The sequence below is a fragment of the Ooceraea biroi genome, chromosome 6, assembly GCF_003672135.1.
Source record: "Ooceraea biroi isolate clonal line C1 chromosome 6, Obir_v5.4, whole genome shotgun sequence".
In the NCBI taxonomy this organism is placed as follows: Eukaryota; Metazoa; Arthropoda; class Insecta; order Hymenoptera; family Formicidae; genus Ooceraea; species Ooceraea biroi.
The window spans coordinates 12,788,198-12,814,363 of record NC_039511.1 but is presented as its reverse complement, the minus strand read 5'-3'; the positions used below and the strand labels follow the sequence as shown (position 1 = coordinate 12,814,363).

Below are 26,166 nucleotides of genomic sequence, written 5' to 3'. Positions count from 1 at the left end.
GACAAAAAAAGTGACCATGCATCCGAATTCTCGAGCCGAGCGCAACGAACTTTTCCGTATCCGCCGAAATTCTCCGCCGGCAAGTTATTTACACGGTGATATTTGCCGGTTTTCTCATAACTGCACCAGAGCAAGAATCTCTCGTGCGTACTGGTGGTCCACGCGTGAATGTTTAATGTCCGCATCAAAGCGGCCGCAGTAGCACCAAAATCGCAAAGTGGCACGAAACAAAATGCAGCAGCGCTCGTTGAATCGCTCCTGGGTCACTTCTATGTGCATCTGCTCGAGTCAATATGCTGGCCGCGAGTACGCTTGAACTTAAATAATAAAATAAAATATGCAAACGATATGCTCGCTTGTTGGTCGCAAAGTAGTCTTGAATATAGCAGATACTCTGCCATGTACAGGCGATTGCAATTGCGTTTATGACATCCATCGCACCACTCACGCGATCATAGGTGCAAACTGCCTTCTATCATCGCCAAAGAGCGTCTGTCGATATTTTAATCGCGCGGTGCGGATGGCCGCGGATTGCTCTTTCGCGGATGGGAAACCGCGCGAACTATCAATTTTTGACGACACGATCAATAGTCGATAACGCCGATGCGAATTTACTCGCTCGACACGATGTAAAAAAGGAAAGCCTTTACAATAAAATCGATCGTCCGTTCATTGTCGACAGTTCCAATCGTGGGAGTTCCATTATGAAGTGGAACATATATATATATATAATGAAATGAAACGTATATATAATATTTATAATAATACTGAAAAGAATGTGGTTGGGAAAATATTTCATATAAAATGAATACATAGACAGAAGTAAGACTAACAAAATAGTTTTGAATAATTTACATTAATTACACATTTTATCGTTATCTCAACGAGATATTGTTTGTCTCAAAAATACAAAATTAATTTTTTAGTATTAAAATAAACGTCCAATTATTTCACGAGCAGTTTTCTGTTTGCAGCTGACCTTCGACAGCTTCACCTTAGGCAAATTCGTATCGTTCACCGCTGAAGGATGTCCAGACGGATCTCTGCAGATCTCGGAAGCCCAGCGTCCCGACGTCGGCGGTCTCTGGTGCGGCACATCCTGGGGACCCGCAATCTACTACAGCGAAACATCAAGCGTGTCGATCCTTCTCAAGCTGCTCAGGCTCAGTAAAGATCAGACGGGATTCAACTTCGACTTCCGGATGGCATACAAGATGATCAGGAAGTCCGACGCAGTGGTGCGCTACGGGAATCCCTTCGTCGGTAGGTGATCAGCTTTCGGTTACAGATTTCGGGCACGTCTTACGAAGTTCGGTCCCGACACGTTCTCGCAAACGTCATTTGTCTCGTGTCCTTTCATGGCTTTTGCTTCGCACGCTTATTCTGTTCGAGACCAGTTCAGAACAAGTTAGACATCCTCGATAAACGTTATTTGATTAAAATCCACGTCTCTCTTTCGCCGCTATTTTATTTTACCTTATGGATATATCATTGTTCTTATAGTGGAACATCTCTCTCGTTACGATTTTTACCTGCAAAAGATATTTCGTTATCATGATTATTTATTTGTCATAATCACAGATTATAATTATCCACAAAACTTTACAAATTAACGCATAATACAATCCAGTAATCTTTCGCATTTAAAAGCCTGTTGCCTGCGATATTTTGTATGTATTTTAAATAAACTAAATAACTATTTCTCCATTAATTAATTAGTAACGCTTGCATATACTTCTCGCAAATTGATTGCAGTACAAACATGCAAGATCGTTCATAAAATTGCATAGTGGATAGATTAGTAATAAGCGATCACTGAAATAGCGCGGACATAGAATTTCCCGATATTTTCGTCGTCGATAATTAAAATTCCAACGTCACGTGGTCAGGAATAACGCAGGTCGTCGGGACGCCGGCGTCGACCGAGCGCACGTCCGTCGAGTACGCGAACACGTCGATGGCGATGCCAGTACAAATGGTCGAGCAACATCACGTGCCACCACCTACGAAGCCAAGCTCCGAGCAGTTCTTAGGGGACCTAATATCCGGGACTTATTGCTCCCGTATATTCACCGACTGCGACCAGAGAAAGTGCAGACTGCAGTCGCCTAACTTCCCCGGACTCTATCCCCGCAATCTCACCTGCTATTACGCGGTAAGCGACTCGTGTAAATTGCCAGCATTAACAAACACGTATTTTTTATCCTGCTCCGTGATCGCTAGAGAATCACGAAATGCGGTGTTTAATTAGCGTATAATCAATCGCGTAAAAACCGAATTCTATCATTTCCGCTTTTATGCCTGCAATTGAATCTTATGTGCGTTTGAAGGATCAGTTTTGCTCATTCCATTAAATAAAAAATGATGATGATATAAGAAAGCATTCAAATGCAAGCATGTGCGAATGAAGAATGTACTCAGAGATGAAGAAGTTTTTCACAACTCTTAAGCTGCTCATTAGGGAATCGTTTTCGCCGTACTAGGCAATGTCGTTGGAGTAATGTATCATCGTCCGAATTAATCTGCTCGTTGCTGAGCAGATGCGCCGCAATGATATACGATCGACATAGTCGGACAAGGAGCCTTGACACGGCTCATATTTCTGTTTCAAGCAGACACACCTGCGACGGTGGTCGTAAAAATACACTTGCTCCCTCCCGCGCGTGGTTAACAAATTTTTGGGACGACACCCTTTCCCGGTGACCATTATTTCCCCTTAACATCTTGTACAGTGCCGTGTGAGTCGGCCACATCTCTTGTCACATAAATCAACGCGGATGACGGTTTCTTTCTGGTCGGTACAATTTTTTGCTCACACGAGGAGATTTAAAATTGCTCAGTAGCCAAGCACCAAAATTCCGCGACTAGATATATCGACAATATTTTTGGAAAAAGTTGAAAAAAGGCGCCTCTGTGAGTTTGTTACGCCGCGAATTAAATTCAAAAGAGAGAAGAGAACTGAAACTTTCTTTCTCATATCGTTATTTTTTTTAATTATTTTCTCTACAGTTTGCTCTTGATTTTCACGTGTCAGAAAGTTCTTGCTTTCACGCGAGAAACAATCTATTTGCACAACTCAATGATCAATAGCGATTGGCAATGTCAGCGTTCCGTAATGTGTTTCGTCGCGAATCGAGATGCTGCGAAACTAATCAACTTTCTCTCGGTGCTCACTCATCCTCGGGTTGATGGACGAAACACGTGAAGGTACGGGTAGAATTTACGGTCCCCCGTTTCGACGCCAGAGGCGGTCATTTGTTCACTTCGTGTGTAACTAGACAGACAGACAGACACACGTGGGACTTGCGCTAGATAGACTTCGATTACGAGCGAGACTCCCCGTTCGTATATATATCTGTCGGGGATTCATCTTATTCCGAAAACGCTGATACAACCATTCCGGTCTTTATCGCGCACTTACACTCAACATCGTAAAACTGCCGATGTTCAAATAAAGCCATTCGTCACGTTTTCGTGCTATTAGCTCAGAACCGCGAAGAGGGAATAAAATCTAGTTTTACGTGTGTCTATTGCACGTTACACGATTGTGCATCGAATCCATGCGAACCGACTCGATTATCGATCATCGAGAAAAGCTTTCCAAGTATTGCAGTAGAATGTAATAGAAATAGTAATATAATAGAAAATATCGAATCGCCGGTACGTTGTTAAAATTTTTATAGAATCTATATTGTATATGACTGTAAACATACAGTTTACTGTAACATTTATATTTCTTTTTGAATTCAAACTTCAGCGAAGTATTGCTAAAAGAGTATCAACAAAATCGTAGTTTGCTACATGTATGTAAAACAATGTGCTTTTTCGAAAGGATCAAGATAAAGAATTTATATGAGGAGAAGATGCGAATTCCTGATATAAAAAATAAATTAAGCGGCATTTGTACATGACATAGGTCAGGCAACACGAAGTACCCCCAGGCAAGCACGCCTTAATTCACGTAAAACAGCCCCGAGGCCAATTGGTAGCTGTAAGGGCGCGACCAGCCACTCAAGCCGAGCCGCCACCTCGGGAACTGCGTCTCTGGCAGGATTGCGACGTCGTTCAGGTACGTAAAGCCACCGCGAAAATTGGATTAGCTGTTATAAATTCAGAGCGAGAGACAGAGAAAAAGGAAGCGAGTGGGTCGCGAAGCAACGTGACCGGTCTGCTAAACAGCCGCTTTTGCATAGCGATTCCACGCCAGTAGAAATATCTTTAAGCATCGCGTTCCTTCTGCCGCAGTTTTCTTAACCGCGGCTCGTAACAGCACATCGGAAAACCGTAGATCAGTGTGTCGGAAAAAACGTTAAAAAATGGACACTATACCTCTCGGAGGATACGGAGAATACGGAGTGATGCTATTTATTGAAGTATTGAATGCAGCCGTACAAACTCCATGGCTCTTCCTCCTTTCCTTTGAAGCAATTTATGGATTTTGTTAATAATAAAATCTGTTAGCTTGACATATAAAAATAAATAATTCTTATAATTAATAACTGAAAATAATTAATAACGTGATAATTCTTTATCTAGGATTTTAACATATATTAAGACATTCGTAGATTGCAATGATACATTTCGAAAATTAAATATGTATGTGAAGATCAAGTTGAAGACGACCCTCTCTCTTATATATAAAAATTCCGATTGCTTTATTTCCCGAATGTATTCCGCTCCATCATTTATTCTCCCCGCGAAATGGAGAAATTTGTCTTTATAGGACTATGTAACGGTGTATGACGGATACACCACCCGGGAGCCTGTGATCCTAAAATTCTGTGGTGGCGGGGAGCCGGTACCGGAGGCTATCAGCAGCGGCCCGGAGATCCTCGTGGAGTTTACTACCTCCCCTTATGGCACCTTCTTACATCCGACGCCGCCCCATTCCCTGCATGGGTTTCAATTAGAAGTGCAAGTACGTAAGAGCCTTTCCCATTAAACTGCGTAATGGGCACCTTAATTAAAGCAGATCTATTCGTTTCTCCTTAATTACCTATAAAATTGGACACTTTAGATGTATAATAACATTTTAGGTAGAGATAACACTTTGAGATAATACTTTGGAAGATACAACATGCCTCAAAATTTCGATCTTTTAGTATAAGCGTTATATATACTGTTAAATTAATTCCTATCATTAATATGTCAATGCAACAAAATAGTCCAGGAAAATCATCGTGTACCTCGGGATAACGCTGAGTGATGAAGAGTAATTGCATATTCGGCCTCTCACAAAGAGCCGAGATAAATTATCATCCACCTCTCTGTGTTACCGAAAATCGCGAATCGCTTGGGAATACACTCCACCTCGTTGATCGCGTATAAAATCCAACGAGCAGCTATAGACCAGAAGCAACGATATCACCCGGGTGCTCGTAATATCCCGTAAAATTCCCTAACGACACACCGCCGGGTACACGCGCATCAGATAGGACCGCAGACACGCGATCGCTCGAACAATCCGCTGGAAGCCGCTCACCCCATCCGAGGGGGTTGAATCGGCGACGTGAAGCCCGGCCTCGCCGCGCGGCGACACGCAGTACGAACTCGCGTCGGCTTCCAGGTCACGTTCGTGGACGCCGAATCGCCGACCTACGCCAAGAATAAGCGTTGCGAGTTCTGGCTGCGGGGCACCGGCGGGGGCATCCTGGCGTCGCCCCGTCACTCGCTGCCGAGGAACAGCACGTGCCTGTACCATCTACGTGGCGCCGGACCCACCCTTCCGAGCCCGACGCCACCCCGACCGTTGCCGAAGTTTCCGGAGCAGAGACCGGGCACTGTCTGGCGAAGACCGGCGCCGAGGCCGCCGCAGCCGCAATTCCGAGTCTGGCTGTCCATCCTTAAGTTCCATGTGGGCACCGGTCTGTCCAGCACCGACGAGGACTGCTCGACAACGCTGATGGTCTGGGATGGAGAGATGATGCCGCTCTCGGAGTGCAACGACGTCGCCTGGTAAGCACGATAAGGAGATTGCCGGATCTTAGCACAAGAGCTTGGTCTACTTCAATTTTCAATGAAAGCTTCCAGGATCTCGACCGCACGCGGTCTTGTAGATTACTCTCACGATACTCTCACGATTTTCTTTGTTTTCTAATCAGCTGCCACGCGTTACAATATAATACATTGTATTATGCATTATAGCACCCTGTTTTTTTCTATTATTACTTTATTAACTCGATCTCTACGAGTCTTGGTAATTCTCTTGATTATCAAGCAGGATGTTAAACGTTTATGAGAGGAGTTACAGATTTCGTGTAATTTCGAATGTCTGTTTCTCAGTGAGAAAGAGCGTCAACGTTACGCCGAGAGAATGGGCGAACCGCTTCAACCAGTTCTTGCGCGCCCTGCGAGCAACACCACGTTACTAGCGAGATATTGTAAGGACAAAGTACCGAGGACCTGCGACCACGCTATCTTGCAAAACACTAGTCGTCCGTGCTCTTTGGGGGAAAGCTTTGTTTCATCTGGAAGCAGTCTGACTATCGAGATGCGAATGGTCGAGTCGACGGCGCTCAGGTAAGTGCTAATTTTTATTAGAACATTTCGTGTACACGAATGTTACTCATCATTGCTCAGTGCAGAGAATAAAATCAATCTGTATTCTGCAAAGATGTGTATTTCAACTGTGAAAGTCCGAATTAAAGATACATTTTATGAAACGAGATTAGTAAAGTTAGATTAAACATTGAGTTGAAGCATCTCTTGTATCGTCTGTTTTAGTTGAACTCACTTGCCCGTTCTTGCAACTTCCGATGTAGGAAAGTTATAACAACTACCGTAACTTTAATATCAACGGAATTCCAGCAATTCACATTGGCAAACAACAAATATCGGCTTGACAAGTTTCGTAAGATTGGCTATCTGTGCATTCTATCGAAGAACTATATCGAATATATAATAATCGAACAATCGAATAAATGTACTCTCATTTTTTCGACCCAGTCTGATTACTTTTTGGCAAAAACGTTTACCAGCTGCGAATCCGAAACATTCAGAAACCTAGAAAACACCTAAAAGATATTTCCAGCTTTCTTTCCTTCAGACGGTTTTGTTTTATTCGGAGGGCAGATCGGGCAAGGGAGTATTAATGGATTATCGAAAAAATCTCAAGGGAATTTGTAGCCACAAACAGTGAAACGTTCGGAAAGTGGCTCGTTGTAATCCCACGTTTCACCTGACTCGCTCACAATATCGTATCGAACCGCTGCGGAGTTACAAGTACGAGATACAAGTACGCGGGGTGGTTTTATAGCAATACGGGGCGCAATATCTGCCAAGGTAACACGTTTCATTCGTTCGCCGGCATGTACGGCTGTGCTCTCCATCGCTACGTACAAAGTACAAAGTATACGTGAGTTATTCATGAGAGAGGTTTCTCCCCTTTCCCATCCTTTTCCCAGAGCGGTAGAAAGATAGCGAGGAATTTAGAGGAATGCCGAAACACGTGGCGGCAACGGCAGCCTCCACGTTCTATTTGCTTAATTTTATACGTGGCATTCCCAATCCCTCTCTCACGCGCGCGAAAAAGTCTTACGCGTTTTACTTCTTGACCAAGGTTCGTTGCTCCGTGCATTATTTAAATGAAGCTGCGTTCTGGATGAAGAAATGCGAGCTTCAAGAGAGACGAACGAGCCGACTTTGCGGAAAATTTGGCACGCGTTCGTACAACTGCCAGTTTAAGCTGTACATACAACCTCGCGTTGTTCTTCCATAGAACGTCATGAATGTACCATGAATAAACGTAGAACGCGTTAGTATCGTTAAAAATTAAAACCAACGGTATTTGGTCGTGTGCACGTTGAACAAAAAAGTTCGCTTCGCTCGGACAATTAAATCGCGATTGCGATCTCGGCGAACGATTAATTCGCGGCTGCCTGTTATTTTCCGTTTGCCCGCGCGCGCGATAATCCCGCGATGATCCCTCAGAGCGCACGCGACCGGAGATCCAGATCGGCGTTTGCCGATGAATAATTGAGCACGCTGGTCTTTCCGCGGCGTTACCGTTGGTGACACACTCCGATTCACATTTTGCACGCGTTACATCCGTTTATCACGCCATGTTCGACACGGCAGCACCCTACGCGTGTCATCGTCCTCTCTATTTTTCTCGCGATCGTGTCTATCGGCCTGTAGACAACGACGTACCCGGGCGTGATGAGCCGACGATGAGTGACGTGCAATGCGGATGCATCGCACGGTCTAGTTAATCCTTTCCGCGCGAGATAAAGCCTACCGACGCGGCACGAGGACTTTATAATAAGCTCAGGCCAGGTTTAATAACATCCCCGCAACCGATGGTGCAACGTCTCTCGCCGAGGCCGGGGTTCGTCGATCTTCATCAGCGCGTCGAACCCTACCGGACAGCGGCACGCGTTAGCCCTTTACCCCTTTACATACTCCATCAGCTTTGATCCGAAAATTGGATTTTTGATCAAGTTAACGAGTCGTAGACATGGAGGAAGAGATTTATTGGATATTCTTGTATTTTATTTTCCTTTTTCCTCTTCATTTGATTATCTTGTGAATAAACTTCATGAATGGAAGCTCCATATTTCATACATTTGCGATACGATTTGATTAATTTGATTTCCTGGGAAGTTCTGTTTTAATAAATTAATCTCGATGTCATAATCTTTTTTTCCAGACCCGTCAACTTCCGCGCTCTGTACGAATTCGTCGATCTTCACCAGGACGGCGATCCATACGGTAGCGGGCCGTGCTCTCGCGTCTTCTACAGCCGAAACCGAGATCATTATCCAGATCGTAGATTCCAGGGACCACGTGACATATTTCTGTACGGCCGCGGGGGATCAAAGAATATAAGGTAAGAGCGTATTCCTTTGTTGTCACGAATTAAACGAGTCTCCAAACGTTGATAAAAATTTCGGAAAATATGCGTTATTGTTCGTTATCTCAGTCGAAATGAAATTCGGGTGTTTGCCAAGTGTACAGTCTCGCGGTTTTGAAATGTATGAGGAAATTTGTGACATAATCGTGCAACTTTGCCGACCACTGTGTTATCATTCATCTATCGTAATAGATCGCCCGCCGATAGTGTCGCAGTGACAATTTGACATTATGACGGTCTATCGTCTACGTTGGACCGCATCGATTAGAGATACTATCGTGAAAGCCAATGTAACACTATAATGACACGATAATGACGTCGTTAGCTCGTTATCGTCCGTCAATTCTTCGATGACTCGTTATTAACGGGCATTTGTGTCGTTGGCCTCCTCGTAAAATATACGTAAATACAGTATCTTTTTTTCACGATCGAACGAATTACGAGCGAGAGATAGTTTGCTTCGGGAAGTAGGATTAGAGCCGCACGCTAAGCGACGATGAAAAGCGCGCCATGTACTGCATTCGTGTCATAATCAAAAGTAGGTACATGGATTACTTATGATATTTCTCACGTATTCTTGGCCAGCGCGTATTTCATTCTTCCGCTTATGGATATCGAGTATCGATACAAAGCCCAAGTAATCTCTGTATGTAGTTTTTGCTCCCTACTTTATACAGAATAAGTAAAAACACGATAGTCACACGATGATTCGACTATAATTAAAATTGATAAGTAATATAATTAGGATATGATTCAATAAGGAAACTAAATATCCTCTTTTGGATTCAAAGATACAAAATATAGCAAACCATTTAGTTTAGTTTCTGTCTTCGATGATTCCATATTTCGACAAAGCTTGCAATTTGTGCAATATGATCGCGATTTATATCAATTTATTTTTCAAACCGTAGACATCTTCCTCTTTCTTTTCATGAAATTTTTATAGCGAAATTATTATCGTACGTTTGTTCCTCTAAGGAACGAACACATACATCTTTGATGATCTTCAAACGGCGTTATCGCGCGCGTCATCCTTTTATTACTGTCCAGGATCGAATCTTTCGCAGCCCCGATAAAATATCAGTTAGGCCGTGGCTTTACGACAATCGTAAAATAAGCTTTAAGCTTTACGTGGAACCGATATCATTTTGCCGGCAAATCAGAGTTTCTACGATAACGTTCAGTAACACTCTCATCGTATTTGTCATTGCATTATATAGGCAATGTTCTAGGAATGCGCTATGTATAAGAACCGTCTGTGTTCAATTTTAACAATTTCTAAATCTCTTAAGTTGAAAATTTCATATGAAGGGAAGAATCTACTCAAGGGATTAAATCGTTTCCATATACGTGGATGTGTCATGAACCATAAGAGATAAAATCGATTTCACTCAACTAAAATTGTCGTTTGACGTTTTTCGAGAGATTCATTTTCCGGTCGGGTAATAAAAGACGCAGAAACTTCCTCCCCAGTGAGAGATAATTTCGTCTGCGATATCCCAAAAGGGAACTTTGTAATGGTGGCTACACGCTGCCATGAGCTACCCTTAAAATCACTTTGGCCGCTATCCCGATTAACGAGCGTTCAACCTTCGATGTTCCTCGTAATCTTCCCGCAATATCGATCACTAAACTGACTGCTTTGCCTGGCCGGCGAGGCATGTAGATTCGATTAAATGGTGAAAGTGCAGGCCAGAACGGGTTTTGCAGCTGCGTGTACCGCTTCGAAGGAGAACACGACGAGGTGGTGAAGCTGAGGTTCAACAAGCTTCTCAATGGGAATCGCACCTGCCGCAGCGTTAGCAGCTCCGACTTCAATAGGTTGCTCTGCGTCGGTTCCGAGAACTTCTCCGTAAAGGTGCGTAATTGAAACCTCTAGTAATTGCGATTAGTTCCACGCCAAGGCGGTCGCGTAGACTTCTGCGAAAGCTCAACTTTACGATTACAACAAATCGTAAAAACACTGTCTCCGTGCTTTGATTACGGCCAGATGCAAGAACATTTGCATGATGAAGGATGATTTGCATTGTACTGAACATTTCGGGTAATTACCTTACGGATCGCGAATGATCTGGAGAAGACTAATTGTAAGCTTACGAAATTACGAGCTAATTACATGTTCGTACAATCGAAATCGCGTGGAATCGGTAGTAACAGGTGGCATTGATCGAGTAATTAACGGTTTCGCCGATACGACAGCAAGTATCAGCAATCTCCGAATTCGAACACGCCAACGGGACGCCAAAATAGACCAGCAGACTTTCGCCGAAGTTACCAAGTAGTCAATACCGACATAAATCAGACTTGGACGTGACCTACACTATTAATTCGACGTCTAATAAACGTGGATACGAAATTGGAACACGAGATTCGTGATTGCGAATCATAGCAGGATTTGTCGATTTAAGATTTCATTTCGAAATGAACCGTAGGTATCCGAAGCGTAAATGTTCTTAATTCTAACGACTACGAAGCAAATTATCGCAAATGTGAACGATGTATCGATCGAGAATAGTTTGCAGTAGTCACGCAATGCATGAAAACGTGACAAATCTAAAATACACTTTCGAGAATAAAGGCGATCGAACTTATCTGTCTGTCATGCCCTATATATAGGTGCTGGATTTACCCTGGCCGAATGCACCGCCCATTCAACGCGATTGTCTCTGCTCAAATCGATCGCTACCCATCAATATCAAGTCCACTTCCAATATCGCGGAGGTGCACTTCACTGTTCTGTCTATGGACGCTTTGGACGACTACAATAATCTCTTCTTCGAGGGCACCTGGGACTTCGTGAAGACGACGCCGTGTATGCAGAAACGCAGAGTCAGGGGGCCGTCTGGTGAAATTAAGTACACGTCACCGTCGGAGGATGACGAGGTAAGCACACAGAAACTTTACATAACGTGGATCAATAATAATTGAAATAACGTTTCCTTTAGTCGTCTCGGAAGACGTTTGCAGAGTAATCACGAGTGGTTTTCTTATTACCAGAAAAACTGCGAGAACCAGCCGTGGCTGATCGATCCCGGCCCGAATCAGTACCTGTACGTGAAGATGAACGGCATAATCATGTCGAACAAGACGAAGTGTGCAACCAAGAATCGCATTGTTGTGCACACGGGTAACGCGATTCACGTGTCCGTGTGCCCGAAACCGCCAGCCGATTCACGGCACCACGTGGTGGAGGTCTTCAGCGACGGTTGGGCTGTCAGCAGCAACGCGATGATCCTCGCACCAGGACAGGATCCAATCAGAACCATCGCCGTGGAATTCCTTATCAAAGAACCAGCTACCTACACGGTCACCTGGCTCGAGCTCACCAGAAGGTACGTGATAATGATGTGACATTTAATTGCAGTGTTGAAAGAATCAGAAACTGAAGTGAAATTAAGCATCTGAGATATCGATTCTGAGATTGGACTTCTGGACGTTACATCCATCGTCAAAATATTGCTGACATCAGACACAGTAGAGATCATGGTTGATAGAATCTTCGCGATCGTAACCATCTTCTTGAAATCTTCCCTTCGTTAAACTTCACCGAGTTCAACTTCCGCAACTTTTGCGAACTTGTACTCGATATACTTAATTTCATAGAAACGAAGATTGTTCTCGCGAAGGCATGCAGTATATTTGTCTCTGCTTGGAAAAGATTTCTTGTTCACATCATAAATAAAACGCAGAACTTAAACTATAGATCACAATGCAATTATAAATTTAAATTTTTTAAGGGGAGATATAAAGGCAAAATCAAAAGCAAAATCGCGGAATCCTAAAATATCGTATGAAATACCGACGAAAACCCAATTAAAAAGTTACTAGACGCTAATAATAATTCAGTATCAGCACTATCAGCAGATTGTAAATTTCCCTTTAAATTAAATCGATCCGGCTGCCGCCGGAAGACTCTCTGGTGCTTCCTGATTTACATTATACGTAATATCAGAGCCGTATGGAAGTGACGGCGGCGGCACGATTGTACGGTCGCTCGAGTGTAACGCGAACGTCTCCCCGGGAAAACACCTTAATTAATATCCGCTCGACGTCACCTGCCCTCGATTAAGCGGGCAGGAAGGGCGGCCGAGCGACGGCGAGTGCCCGCGTTGTTACGCAGCGGAACAATATAACTCTCTATCGATCCTCTGCCTGACCCGCAGACCGTCGGTGACGTCAACGGCAGGATTGCAAATGACGCGAGACTGCGAGCAACGTTGCCCGGAACTGGACGCCTGCATAAACGCCTCCCTTTGGTGCGACGGGGTGTCCCACTGCCCTTCCGGTTACGACGAGGCCCTGACGCACTGCTCGATGCTGCTGCGACTGCCGCCCCTGCAGCTGGCCCTGGGAGCGCTCGTGGTGATCACTGTCCTCAGCGTCGTCTGCTTTATCGTGTGGCGGGTCTGCCGACGTCGTCGCCGTCGCTCGATATCCCAGCACCGTCTGAAGAGCATCTCCTCCGAGACGGCGATAATCGACGGCAAGGAAGTGATATGCTGACACAGCGACAGTTCTGTGCGTTACGTTGAGGTCGACCGGGTCACCACCGTGTGACGATCGCCGTCGTCGTCGTCCACGTCGTCGTCGGTCCGAGTTCCGGCCTGGGTCTCCCATGAATCAGCGGTGAACCTCTGCTCGGTCCTCCTCTCCTGAGGACACTGGGCCCAATACCGTTGCTGCCGCTGCTGCTGCTACTGTTGCTGCCGCCGCTGCCGGGAGGATCCGCGGAATCGCCTCCGCGTAACGCGCAGAACTGTCGCGTGCAAGGGATTATTCGGGACGTCAGGTGGGGGAACCGGAGTCCACCTGTGATCGGAAAACGCGCTCGACGCTCGATGACTCGGACGAAGGGGAGAACGCCTTCCCCCTTTCGCCGAACGAGCGCTTTCGTTCCCCGGTCGGTTGTTCAAGGGAGAAGATTTCGTTATAGATCGAGGGGATGATGGTGATGATGATGGCTAAGTCGGAGGAGCTTTGAGCGATCTGATTTAGGGGGAACGTCGAGATAATTGTAGAACAGCGAACTGAAACGCTTCTTAGGATTATGAGTTCGGTGATGTCTACATCGAGTCTACATCGGGACTACGGCGTCGCATGGAAACATGTAACGGCGGATTAAATCCGACGACGCGATCGTACGATGCGCTTGCTGTAACTTTTTCGTCGATCAACGCGTTGCGGTAATCGCCTGGTTCTGCATAGTAATCGCTATACTTATAAACAACTCTATACTGCCAATCCAATGTTCTCACTTTAGGCTCTTGAATCATTTTGAAACTTTTTAAACGAGAACTCAACGATATCGGGGATTAATCTGACGATCGACGTTCAGACGCGCGCATAAGATCTGAAGGCAAGCGGATCGACGCGCGATCGACCCCCGTCGAAGTCTCGATCCATCTCCGCAGACATCGAAATAATCACTGCCGCGATAACCGGCGGGTTCCGGAAGTTCTCGAGTTCTGACACCTTCGTTATCTTCGTGTGCGAGGGATATTATTATTCTCGCGGAGTCTTATCACTTCTCCAAGTACCATGCTGGACGTGCTGGGATCCGGCACGCGGAAGTTTTAATGATTCTCCATCAAACTGCCCGAAGGCCATCTCCGGATCAAGGAGAGGAAAACGTGCCGCAACGTAACGCAAGAATCAAAGCGCGAGCTACTTTAACGAGGACAATAAGTAATGAGATCCTAGTAGTATGTCGCTATTATGGTAGAGTGGCTTAGTGACGATCGAACGACGCCGCCCCTTGATCTTGAATCCCGGCGATTAGTGCAGCTGTAAAAGCTAATAAGAGGATTACACATCTTGCCGTAATACCGAGATTGAATACTGCAATAAGCAAAAGACGTAATGGGCTTAACAGATTGTTGTCGGCGGATTAGCAAATTATTACAGACCAACATAGTCTCTATCAACATCGGTTGACCAGCTAATCGTCCATTAACGGTTTGGCTGTCGCTACGTTCCGTACAGTCGCGATTAACAGAGAGCAGCCATCAGCGTACGTTGATAAATTCATTCCTGCGTAATTTAACTTTATTTACTTGCAATTCACCGGCAAAATTTAAGAAGACGCTATTTTATTCACAGCTTCGCAGCCATGCAAAGTATATTTGATACCGCATTCGATATCGATTTCGAGCCTTGCATTACATGGATATTCGAACGATTGAATGATTTCTCATTGATAGTTGATTGTACCAAGGCGCCACGTCGGTCCGATCGGCACCTCTCGATTAAGACACACCTCGTTCAGAAAATCCGAGGCATCGAGCGTCGCGCGCAACGTGCTTAGTACTAAAACATTAGTCCTTCTCGAGGATAACTGTAGACGAGCGACTTCTAGAGCCGGGCGGGACTCTCCCGTCTCGACTCGGGCTCCTTTTTTTTAAACGCGCGTGACATGACTCACACGAGATCGTCTGTAAAATAGTCTGTAATTTGGAACGATCGGCGCGTAGCCGACCCGAGTCGTCGGCAACTAGATAAATTCAGGCGCCGATCGTGGAAAATGTTACTCAACGCAATGTGGCGTGCTGTATATTGCGGCCGTGGTGACGCAAGAAACTTGGAAACTTCTCGTTACCGCCTATCGTTTACTGCCAAAAGTAGTCGATTATATCCGCCCGCTATGACGGCGGGTAAGATTTTTGTATATTACTGTTACCTGCGTTCGCGTGTTATTATCCGTAGGATTCGATCGGTTTAGATCGCTTCGTCCCGCTGACGATTATCCCTTCGCGAGAACGCGGGAAGACATTAGACGCAGACATAACACGGTAATTCCGAAGATCTCATCTACGTATCATGGCCGCAGACTTCTCTTAGACGTCTGTGCTCGGGTCGCATCTCGAAGCGAGCGAGTGTAGCTGCTGGATCTACGATTATTGGAGGCGAATCATTGATAAAAACACCTTGGGCAATTATAAACTAAGAAGAGATTTCGCTTGATTTGATTGACCAGATGAAGAAACTCTGACATTTTTCGGGAGCTCTCGATGATATTGCTCGTTCGATTGCGCGTTGTCGACAAGAAATTTGTAGCTCTCCGATGTTGGGAGATAGCAGCTCGCTCTCATCGAGATTGCAGCCTCAGTCGACGAGAGAAAAATTTCAGCTAGAGATACTGACCAAGTTTAAAGCGATAGTCGATTACAAGGCGACTTAATTATCCATTTTAGCGATACCACTTGGGGAGAGAAGCGAGTAATGTGTAGTGACTTTCAGTAGCCTGAGAAATTATGTGATAATATATAATGCTGTTTTCCTCGGAGCTGTGCTCCGGACATTATTGTTACGCCGGGCGAACGGCGTCTGTCGGCAGCAACTCTAGCCGACATTTCATTATAATCAAGAAAGAGGCTACTTCCTTCCTCTCGCTGTACTTTTAATAACGCGTCGTCGGGATGAATTAGAATAGCGCACGCGGAAGTTTAGCGAGATGGAACAAAACGGTTGGCCGAACGCGATTTACTCTCGGTTCACTTGGAGCACGAGCTACACCGACGTCACCGCCACGGCTTGTACACCTTGTTCATACTTGTACATAATCGATTATTTATCTATTTGTATCGAATAACGATGTTGCATGTGTACTTCCGCTCGCATGTTTCAACTGCCGATTCTCTCTTTTCCTTCCATTTTCTCTCTCTCTCTCTTTTTCTCGTTTCGAGATTTACATTTATGTAACTCGCGCCTTTTAGCTCTCTCTAATTATTCACTACTTCGTACGTTATTATCGGAATGTTCGATTTTAATGAACAAATTCGACGGCGACGTAATGAGAGCGAGTTTCATCGACCGCTTTCGCTTCCATTAATTAACGAAGATGAAATTACGAGCTCCCACGACTGTCGCCGGGAAAATTGTAATGTAGTCGCGCTAGGAAGCTTAAATAATTCTACGTAGATCTGAAAGGGCGACCAAGACGTCGAAACTGCCAGGTGATTGAAACTATCGTGCTTTATTATGCAATCAGCCGAGCACGTCACAGTCTCAGGCGCGATAAAACTTTGACATTTATAACTTCGGTAGAACTTTTAGTGGCATGATCAATATGTTATCTATATTGATCAAGTTTACGCAAAGTACCACGCGCAAACTTTAGGAAGACCGCTGTTTCTTACAGACAGTTGACAGTCGAGAACTAGTCGTTCCGCAAATCGACAGAACAGTACTCTCGACACTGTTTCCGGTAAAAAAATATTTTTAGATAACACAAGCACGAAAGAGCGCTAAAAACGGCTTGTTTAACGTGTGATATTGCTAATGATTTTTCTCGCACAGTGCACGTCGACTGCGAGCGGAAGTTCGCACCTCTCTCACCTTCAGCTTCACTACTCGATAAGCGTAGTAAACTTTCGAAAAATCACGATAGAGCCGCGTACATTCTCTTGAAATAGGAGAGAAAACGAAGCAGAGAAGACGGAGATTCTAGAAGAAGAACATCAATGAAGAAGAAGAACGTGGCGTGCTGATGTCGCACACTGTCTCAGCTAGCCGAAAACACCGCCAACTATTATATTGCGTAATTCGCGAGTGTATATGCAAAGTCGTTAACGCATATGTGACCGATAACTGCGAGAGGATGCGCCGGAAGTGCGATGATTTGAGGTGTAATGACGCATTGAAGGAAGACAATCGTTAATGTCCTTCATCACGCAGCTGGATCTGGCACGGACACGGTAAAATGAATTTAATTTTGTTCTTATTCTACGATGAGAACTCGGGTACACACGCGAGTTCCGTACTTGTCGACGTTCTGCGGCAAGATAAGATTTATCGTGGTACGTTCTAAGTGATAATCTTACGGATTACTCCGCCGATGGCAGACAATGCATGCAACGTTCGCCGGATCTCGTGTTCAATCAGGAGGAGCAATATAAATTTTCTACGAAGAAAGGAGGTCACGGTGTTGCCATCTCGTTTCTTTAATTTTGTATCTACGGAAATTTTTTATCTTGATACTGTTTCTCATTTCTGCGACGAGATGACCCTAAACAAACGGCTATATGTTAAAACGAAAAATATCGCGCAAATAAGTATTATTCGAAAAGCAAAGTTATCAAAAAGTGACGTCATAAAGTGTAACGAAATTCACGAGGGAATAAACATCTTCTGACAAATGAAAAAGACCTTTGCTCGTGTCACGATAGATACTAAGTCATCGTGCAAATTACCTGACAAAGTTTTCATTTTCACCTGGGACCAAAGATATTATTTCGTTACTTAATACCTGGCCTGCCAAAATGACTGCGAGTGCGTCTCATGCAATAATATCGAGATTCTAATTAACATGACTGATTTGTGAACGGAGAACCAAAGACTGACTTGTTTACTTTACTTGCATTGTCAGAACAATCTGCACTGCCACGTGTAAACCTCTTTCACAAGGAGAACGATAATTGTAAAAAAAAGCAATATTGCAATATTGCACGTACATACATCTATTATTTGTAATCACCGATCGATTTCCGATACCAAAAGGGCATTACGCTCGTTCAGAGTTGCATAATTCAATCGACCACTGCCTCGTCTGAAAAGACAAATTTCAATCTATTTTTTGTATGATCTATTAATGACTTCCATATTTTAAAGTTACAGTTTAATCTGTATGCAACGATATCGGCTTTAAAGCCATGACCCAGATACTATCTTCGCTGATGTGTTCCAGCTCGCCGGGGAAATTTTTCCAGAAATAGGTCGTCGAAAGCCTTCTAGTTGCATTACATCGTTCCTGACACGAGCAAATTAATTCACAGAATTACACATAATTAACTACACTCCGAATAACTGCCATGCACGAGAACATTTTATCATTCTACATTTACGACGAGAATGGTTCTAATTTACCGAGGGAGAAGATGGAAGTAATAAAAAACTGATTGCACGCGCAACTACAAGCGGTGACCTCCTTTTAAAAGTAACGTAACGCACCCCGGTAGCTGTAATCGCGAAACCGCTGCAGCGCAGGTACGACGACGTAAAAGACGTCGCGTAAAAGTCCAAACGTCTATTTCGACAGTCATGTACCTCGATTGTTTCGCCTTTTCAGTGCTAATAAAACATGCTTGCATGGGAATTCAGTAACCGGACATTGCGGTAACGTAATGCTTCCACCCGATGTTCGATTATACGCGCGTATCCCGATGTCGGGCTGCGTGAAACAATGACTGCGAGAAGCTCGTCATCGCGTGACATTGCTCTCGAGAATGCCGTCTTGTTCCCTTATTTCGCAGTGACAGTAAAATTTTATTGCGAACAGGAAAACGCAATGCCTAGACGATGCAACGTACATCGTATCGCGATGTACGACCGTTAGCGAGCATGAATTCGCGATTTTCGCGTCCGCACATCGTCGTTTATTACCACAAATAAAGTTTTATTATCGCGCGGTTGCATCGTAATCGCCATCCGCGGCTGCGAATCAACTCTCATGTGAGCAGAATCGTTGCTAACCTAGACACTCCTAAACTCTCCCTGAAACTTTATCCCTGAAACGTGAATTTCCGCTAATTTGTCGATTGAACGACGTTGGAAGTTGTTAATCCGTTATTGGCAAATGGATGTAAATTCGCGTGGATTTGTTAAATATTGGATTAGTTCAATTCACGCTTTGTTTAAGCAGATTTTATTAATGGCGAGCGGACGGTTGCGAAGCAATCCGTGAAAATTTAAAAGCCGATCGGAGGATGCGTAATTGCTTATCGAAACTTCGCAAGAGCGAGTTGACATTTAATCCTAGTCATCTAAGGCAAACTCAAACTTCGGTCCAAGTCCGAGGATTAAATGAGATGTTAACGAAGTTACGTTTAAGCGAGACGCAGTTTCGCGAACGTGACACTCGTGCGAAAATCTACCTTGCCAAAGTGAAGAATGTAGAACTTCTTAAATGCAATGTCGCGCGATATTCAATATAATATTCAATTGCGAAGCGACACAAGCTTTAACATGCAGATGCAAATGCATGAAATGCAGATATAAATCGATGCGACATTTTAGTTTTAATAGCACCTTTAATATAAATTAAACGTTACATGGCTTTCAAAATAAACGACTCAATTACTGGATCGTCCCGCATGAGATATTAAACACTGAAAATTTTAAATTTTATGAGAAACTCTTACAAAGGAAATGTTTTTAATAATTAAATGTTACGTACGTGTCTCTCGTTAAAATAATATGACTTTTTCCTACAAAAGTATATCACAATTTTTTACATAATTTAAAATAATATGACTTTTTCCTATAAAAATATATCACAATTTTTTGCAAAATGTTTGCGACTTTTCAAATGACAGTCGAATAAATTTGCAGAAGTAGGAAAAATCTCGTAAGTAACCACTTGTGTAATCTATTATTTCACAATTATTAGGGGTGTGATTTAGTTTTGAGGGTTTTTTTTTGCTCAAAAACGCATGTATTTAAATATGATAATGAATGAATACCTTAATCAAAATATTTTCCTTCCTTTTCTATAACTTTTTCCCATCTTTCTGGCAAGAGATGGATTCCACCACGATAAAATCACTCTTCTTTTCAGTTGATCCATTCGGCGACGAATTTTCGCACTTCTTCGAAATTATGAAAGTGTGTATCCTCTAAAGCGTGTTGCATCGACCGGAACAAATAATAATCGCATGGAGCAATGTCCGGAGAAGACTTGCCATTCAAGCTCTAATAGTGTTTGTTTCACTGATAACGCAACGTGAGGTCGAGCGTTGTCACGAAGAAGAATCACTTTCCGTCGTTTACTCGCAATTGCTGGTCGTTTTTGGTCCAATGCTTGCTTCAACTTGTACAATTGGTGTCGATAACGATCAGCCGTGACAGTCTCATGCGGATTTAACAGCTCATAGTACACTATTCCACCAAATACAGAGCATTACTTTTGAACCGTGAATATTGCCTCTCGGAGTGGATGTTGATGGTTCGCTTGGATCCACCCATGATTTTCTGCGTTTCGGATTATCAAAATAGATCCACTTTTCATCCCCAGTAACAATCCGAGACAAAAGACTCTTCTTTTTTTGCCTGGCGATCAACGAAATGCAAATGTTCAACCGGTTCGCAATGGCACTTTCCGATAATTCATGTCGAACCCATTTCCCTTCTTTCTGAATTTTTCTCATTTCATGTAAATGTCTGGTAACTGTTGTACGATCAACATTTAATGCTCTGGCAAGTTCTGAAGTGGATTGTGTTGGATTTTCGTGCAATAATGCTTGCAAATCTGCATTTTCAAGCTTTCTTGGTTGTCCCGAGTGTTCTTTGTCCTTCACATCAGTATCACCACTTTTAAAGCGTCTAAACCAGTATTCACACGTCTTAATTGATGGGGCAGAATCACCATAAGTTTCCACAAGAATTCTATAACCGTCAGCCGCAGTTTTCTTTTGATTAAAAAACAAAAGCAACGCATGTCGAAAATGCTAAAGAGCTTTCGGAAGTTGCATTTTTACGATGATACAAACACGACTGTTATTGCATCTATTGCTATAATGCTACTAAATGTCATGGATAATGTCGACACTGTAAGAAACAACAATTATCGGAAACAGCTATTGGAACAAACTGACACTACAGCCATCTGTTGCAAAACCCTCAAAACTAAATCACACTCCTAATATAAAGAATATTGCTTCAATTTTTTCAATTACATGAGGACGTTTTCTGAGAAATTTGCACCCTGACAACCATATACATAAAATGAAAATTTGATGCGCAACTGTGTAACTGTGTAACAAAGAATGAAATGCCTGATTCGAAAGAAATGAATATTTCCTCGTTACACAGCGCAAATTGATCTCCCGTCGCGTCTACATATCGCGTTGCAAACACAAATACAAACGAGCCGCGACATACTGCCTCGCACACGTTTCCATGTGCTTTATCTCCGCGAAGGTAATATCTAATATAATCAATAACTACGTGGACACAGTGACAACCCTTGAGACGTGAATTCAACCGATCGCCGAAGGGGATGCCATGTCACTTGGTTTATGTAAATATCAATCATTACGTAAATGATCAGCATTGTCGATGGGAGACGAATTTTCGTTTCGCCGGCTGGCTCGTGTTTCGTGATTGTACATAAGCGTAATCGTAATCAAATTAATGCGATCCTAGATCACGAGGTGTAAGTCACTAAAGTAATTACGTAGAGATGACTTTTTAGGCGTTACTGTTAACAGTGTCAGATCATATCCGCGGCTACGGTTGTGCGAGCGATAGAATGATTGATGACTCGATCGATCGTCACGACTAACGACGAAGAACCGTGAAGCACAAAAACTATAGCTCTCTCGTTGTCGCAACTGCAGACAGCGAAAGAGATCCCTTCGCTATTGTCGAAGAGATCGATTCTTCGGCCTGTCGAACAAAACGAGGGCAAATGTATCGTCAAAATGACACAAAGATGAACCAACGTCGATCGAAGTGAACAGTCCCGCTGACACTCCTGTTATGTAACAGACAAGCAGCCGTAACAGTCGCGTGTTCGCTGTATTACTTCATGCATTATGCGTGGTTATTATGTAAATGTTGTTAACGTTGCAACGGGACGGGGAACACTCGTACTGACGCGTACATAGGCTGCGTTACCGAAGAGCTAATGAAAGTGCAACGTCTATCGATTGTCAACAACAATCGCCTACTACCTTCTCTGAAAGAAACTTGCGTTAACGATTAGTTTGCCGTTATCAATAACAGACGGTGTCAGGATTGCCTCTGCTCGAGGCTAACCGCAGCTATTTCCTTGCTTGATTTTGCTTCTTCATAGTCTGTTCGGCCTCCTGCTTTGCGCAAATATACAGGCGTGCTGTTAGCGATTGATGGATGGTGAAACAGTGTTACTGATATTCTCTGTTTGCGAGTGAGAAAGTTAAGATAGTTCGGAAAAATATTCAGACGCAACTGGAAGAATTGTGCAAATCAGTGAAAAATTAGATTGATCTCGCTTTCAAGCAGTATCTTCAAAGATATCTTTATGAATATCGCAAAAGTGCCGTTGCGCTTTTGCACAGAAGAAAAGAAACGGCACAAACTGTGAGTCACTAGTTTTACGAGTTCAATCGTCCACGTCATCCATCGTCATTTCGTGTCATCATCGGGAAGCGTCGTCTTTCCCAATCGTCATCGTCAACGTCACGTTTCACAACGCAGCATCGCACAATCGAGTGCTACGAGCAAGATTAATTGCCAAATGAAATCTGGGTTCATCACGATTGCATCACGTTCGATCGGCTGTAAACCTAACGTAAATCATCCATCGAGATTTGTTTCTTTGGACTCGCGTTGCGAAAAAGACACGGATTGCCGCAAGATGGACATTAAAATGAATATTTAGAATGTTTTCATTTTGTTGTTCATCTCCTGTAAATGGCAGATGTAGAGCTTTGAACGATGGCTCACGTCGATTCGCATCTCGATTGAGAGGTTTTGATTTTTCATGCGAAAAAAAAAGCGGAATACTTTTGCGACCGATTGAACGATTACTTTTTGAGAATCGTATGTATTTTGGGATAGATTGTATGTAAATGTGTGTAAGTTTCTATGATATTTTTTCAAGCGAACGATCTTTCAGATCGACTACGGTAGATGCTCGTTTATCCGCCACTTTGAGTACGTTTAACCGGAGACTCCAAGGAAGATGATAATTTTTAAGATAACTACCTATGTACATTTTATGCGATTATACATTTCGTGAAAATGAAGAGAACCAATAAAGTCTCTCCTCTTGGTTACTCGATTATGATGAGCGCGAGGTCAGCAAGATTTCTGACAATAACGTAAAGACACACGCACGCACGCACGTACGCACGCACGCACGCGACCTTATCACGACCATGCATAAACGCACATGTCATATTTATTCGTAATTGCTCCGATTGAAGGCAGTGACACGAATCGCGATACACAAATGCTCCATTAAGTGCAATGGCGTAACACTGAAATTTTACACTTGCTAAAAATTAAACACGTACACTCTCTGGCGAGAATGTTCATTATTTAAGTATACGTACATATGTACATGTTACATTATTCATTAAGGCGGAACATGCGGAGTATCAACAGGATCATGAAATAAAAAGCAATCCACGCGCGCGCATGGATCTCGCATTTTTAATTCCAAAACTGGAAAGGGGGCCGGACCATTTTCCATGGATTGGAATAAAACAATGTAAAACGAAAGAATCCAAATATTGCAAAAAGGAAAAAAAAACATTCCACATTTTCAGACATACATGTACACCGATTTAGCATAATCTCGCGGGATGAGTTTCCATTGATTTCCTGCAATTTTCCTCTTCTATTCTTCGCGAATTAGCAATCTATTTGTGCTGACACACAAATGTAAAATCCATTGCGCGATCAATGGGCAATCATTGTTCGCGTTAAATCGGATTGACGCGAAACCCAAAGGAGGCGCCGACCCGCGCATGAATCATGAGTGCATCATGATTTATTCACGGAGCGGCAGTCTCCCCCACCCCCCCTCTCTCTCTCGGAAGTGAATGCGTCATATGACGTCACTAGAATCGTAACCTGGCATCAGGCGAAAACGCATTTGCATTCCGCAACAGAGGCGAAATGCGCATTTAGATCGGCATTTGGGTCGGCGGGGCGCTGGCGGAAATGCGATTTCGTGTCACGTGATACTTCGATGCAGCCGGCGGTCTCAGCACACTCACCGTTAATTAGCCCACAATAAAGGAATAAGAACAATAACGATCGATCACCTGCCAGACATGGAACCTTAACTGATCCTCCGAAAAACATGCTCACGCGACACGCATATAGTTACTATAAATTGTACCATTGCCGATTACCGACTCGAGGTATATCGAATGTGCGACATTTTTAATAAATTATTTTGAAGATTGCTCGCTGCGCGTTTTCTTCTCGCAAATTCTCACCCCTGCACCCGGACGGCACCCCACTTCCTCGTCCCTCCGATCGTGTCGTCACGCGTAACGCATTGCGTAACACATGTAGACATATATTAGTTTTGCAGGTTTCTCTGTAGTGATTATTGGCAGAGTTGTCAACGTCGAGTGTCGACGTCACGCGATCATTGGCACCGGAATATTCATAATAAAGCTTCGAACCTTCTTTGAAGTTTACATCATAGTATATTTTCCATCGCATAGTAATATAAATATTTTCTTTCCGTTTCCCGTTTAGCAAAGATGAAGAGTAAATTCAAGTTCTTGTATAATTCATACATCAATAAGTATAAAATCATGCATATAGCGCAGAAGCTTACGAGATTGCAGCAATACCATGGTTTGCGTGCTTCCTACATCGTCACGGTATCTTTTGTGCATAATACATGTATAACAAATGATGAATCCTGATTATAAGATAATAACAACAACAATATATGAATAAATTTCGAAACTACGATACGAATTAATAAATCCGACAAGCATATTTATTGACACGAAACAAGACAGATAAAAGAGAAAAAAACACCTGATCACTCCCAAGCCTAAGAGAGGCGCAGGAAATACATAAGCGAAATCTGAAAACGTACTGTAAGAGGCGAAAAATAACTAGGAGACTGCCTTAGATTTGAACTCGAACTCTCCGGGATCCCTGGTTCACACGCCTAGGTCTTAGGCTGTACGGCCAATACTCCTACTGTTGTGATCGACTTGTTTTCATTCCGATCCTCTGTACGACCTGTCAGTTTCGACTATCTTTCCAGATCTTACAGCTCGGCCAGCCTGACATCACATTCGTCCCCGAATGTCTCCAAATCGTCGGTTCACTCCACTTGAGTCCCTCCCAACCTCCATTTTTGGTTCACTCTTCTGAGTCCCTCCCAACATCCATTTTTGGTTCACTCTTCTGAGTCCCTCCCAACCTCCATGTTGGTTCACTCCTTTGAGTCCTTTCCAATCTCCATGTTGGTTCACTCCTCTGAGTCCTTCCCAATCTCCATGTTGGTTCACTCCTCCGAGTCCCTCCCAATCTCCATGTTGGTTCACTCCTCTGAGTCCGTCCCGAACTCCATGTTCAGGCTTCACTACCGGCCAGCTGCTTCTCAACTCCCTCCTCTCCGAGGGGTAGCGGATGAATCTCAACTGTCTTCGAGGGGTAGCGGATTTGATCCCACTTCTGAATTGTAAGAGGCGAAAAATAACTAGGAGACTGCCTTAGATTTGAACTCGAACTCTCCGGGATCCCTGGTTCACACGCCTAGGTCTTAGGCTGTACGGCCAATACTCCTACTGTTGTGATCGACTTGTTTTCATTCCGATCCTCTGTACGACCTGTCAGTCTCGACTGTCTTTCCAGAT

The 26,166-nt window shown here is 43.7% G+C and overlaps 1 protein-coding gene and 1 long non-coding RNA gene across 9 annotated transcripts in view; one reads left to right on the top strand and one right to left on the bottom strand.

Annotated features, from left to right (window-relative positions):
* The window catches only part of LOC105276277, a 139,766-nt gene extending 119,574 nt beyond the window's left edge, over nt 1-20,192 (top strand). For 5 of the 6 annotated variants that reach the window (XM_011333822.2, XM_011333807.2, XM_011333814.2 and 2 more), the window contains 11 exons: nt 975-1,263; nt 1,890-2,155; nt 3,917-4,069; nt 4,724-4,918; nt 5,567-5,955; nt 6,283-6,519; nt 8,648-8,827; nt 10,562-10,709; nt 11,468-11,734; nt 11,849-12,183; nt 13,015-13,354. In XM_011333822.2, the coding sequence (XP_011332124.1) occupies nt 975-1,263; nt 1,890-2,155; nt 3,917-4,069; nt 4,724-4,918; nt 5,567-5,955; nt 6,283-6,519; nt 8,648-8,827; nt 10,562-10,709; nt 11,468-11,734; nt 11,849-12,183; nt 13,015-13,354 (2,799 nt within the window). Of the gene's footprint in view, nt 1-974; nt 1,264-1,889; nt 2,156-3,916; nt 4,070-4,723; nt 4,919-5,566; nt 5,956-6,282; nt 6,520-8,647; nt 8,828-10,561; nt 10,710-11,467; nt 11,735-11,848; nt 12,184-13,014 lie in introns of all 6 variants that reach the window. The other variant, XM_026970265.1, reaches the window with a different exon arrangement.
* Nucleotides 1,242-25,434, bottom strand: LOC109610721. Of its 3 annotated transcripts, none has more exons than XR_003406635.1 (3): nt 25,398-25,434; nt 1,477-1,532; nt 1,242-1,383 (listed from the first exon to the last, which is right to left on the bottom strand). It is a non-coding gene; the product is annotated as an uncharacterized LOC109610721 (long non-coding RNA). The 3 variants fall into 3 exon arrangements; XR_003406636.1 differs by lacking the exon at nt 25,398-25,434 and adding an exon at nt 20,308-20,338; XR_002192999.2 differs by lacking the exon at nt 25,398-25,434 and adding an exon at nt 4,330-4,726.
* Between the last annotated feature and the right edge of the window lie 732 nt (nt 25,435-26,166).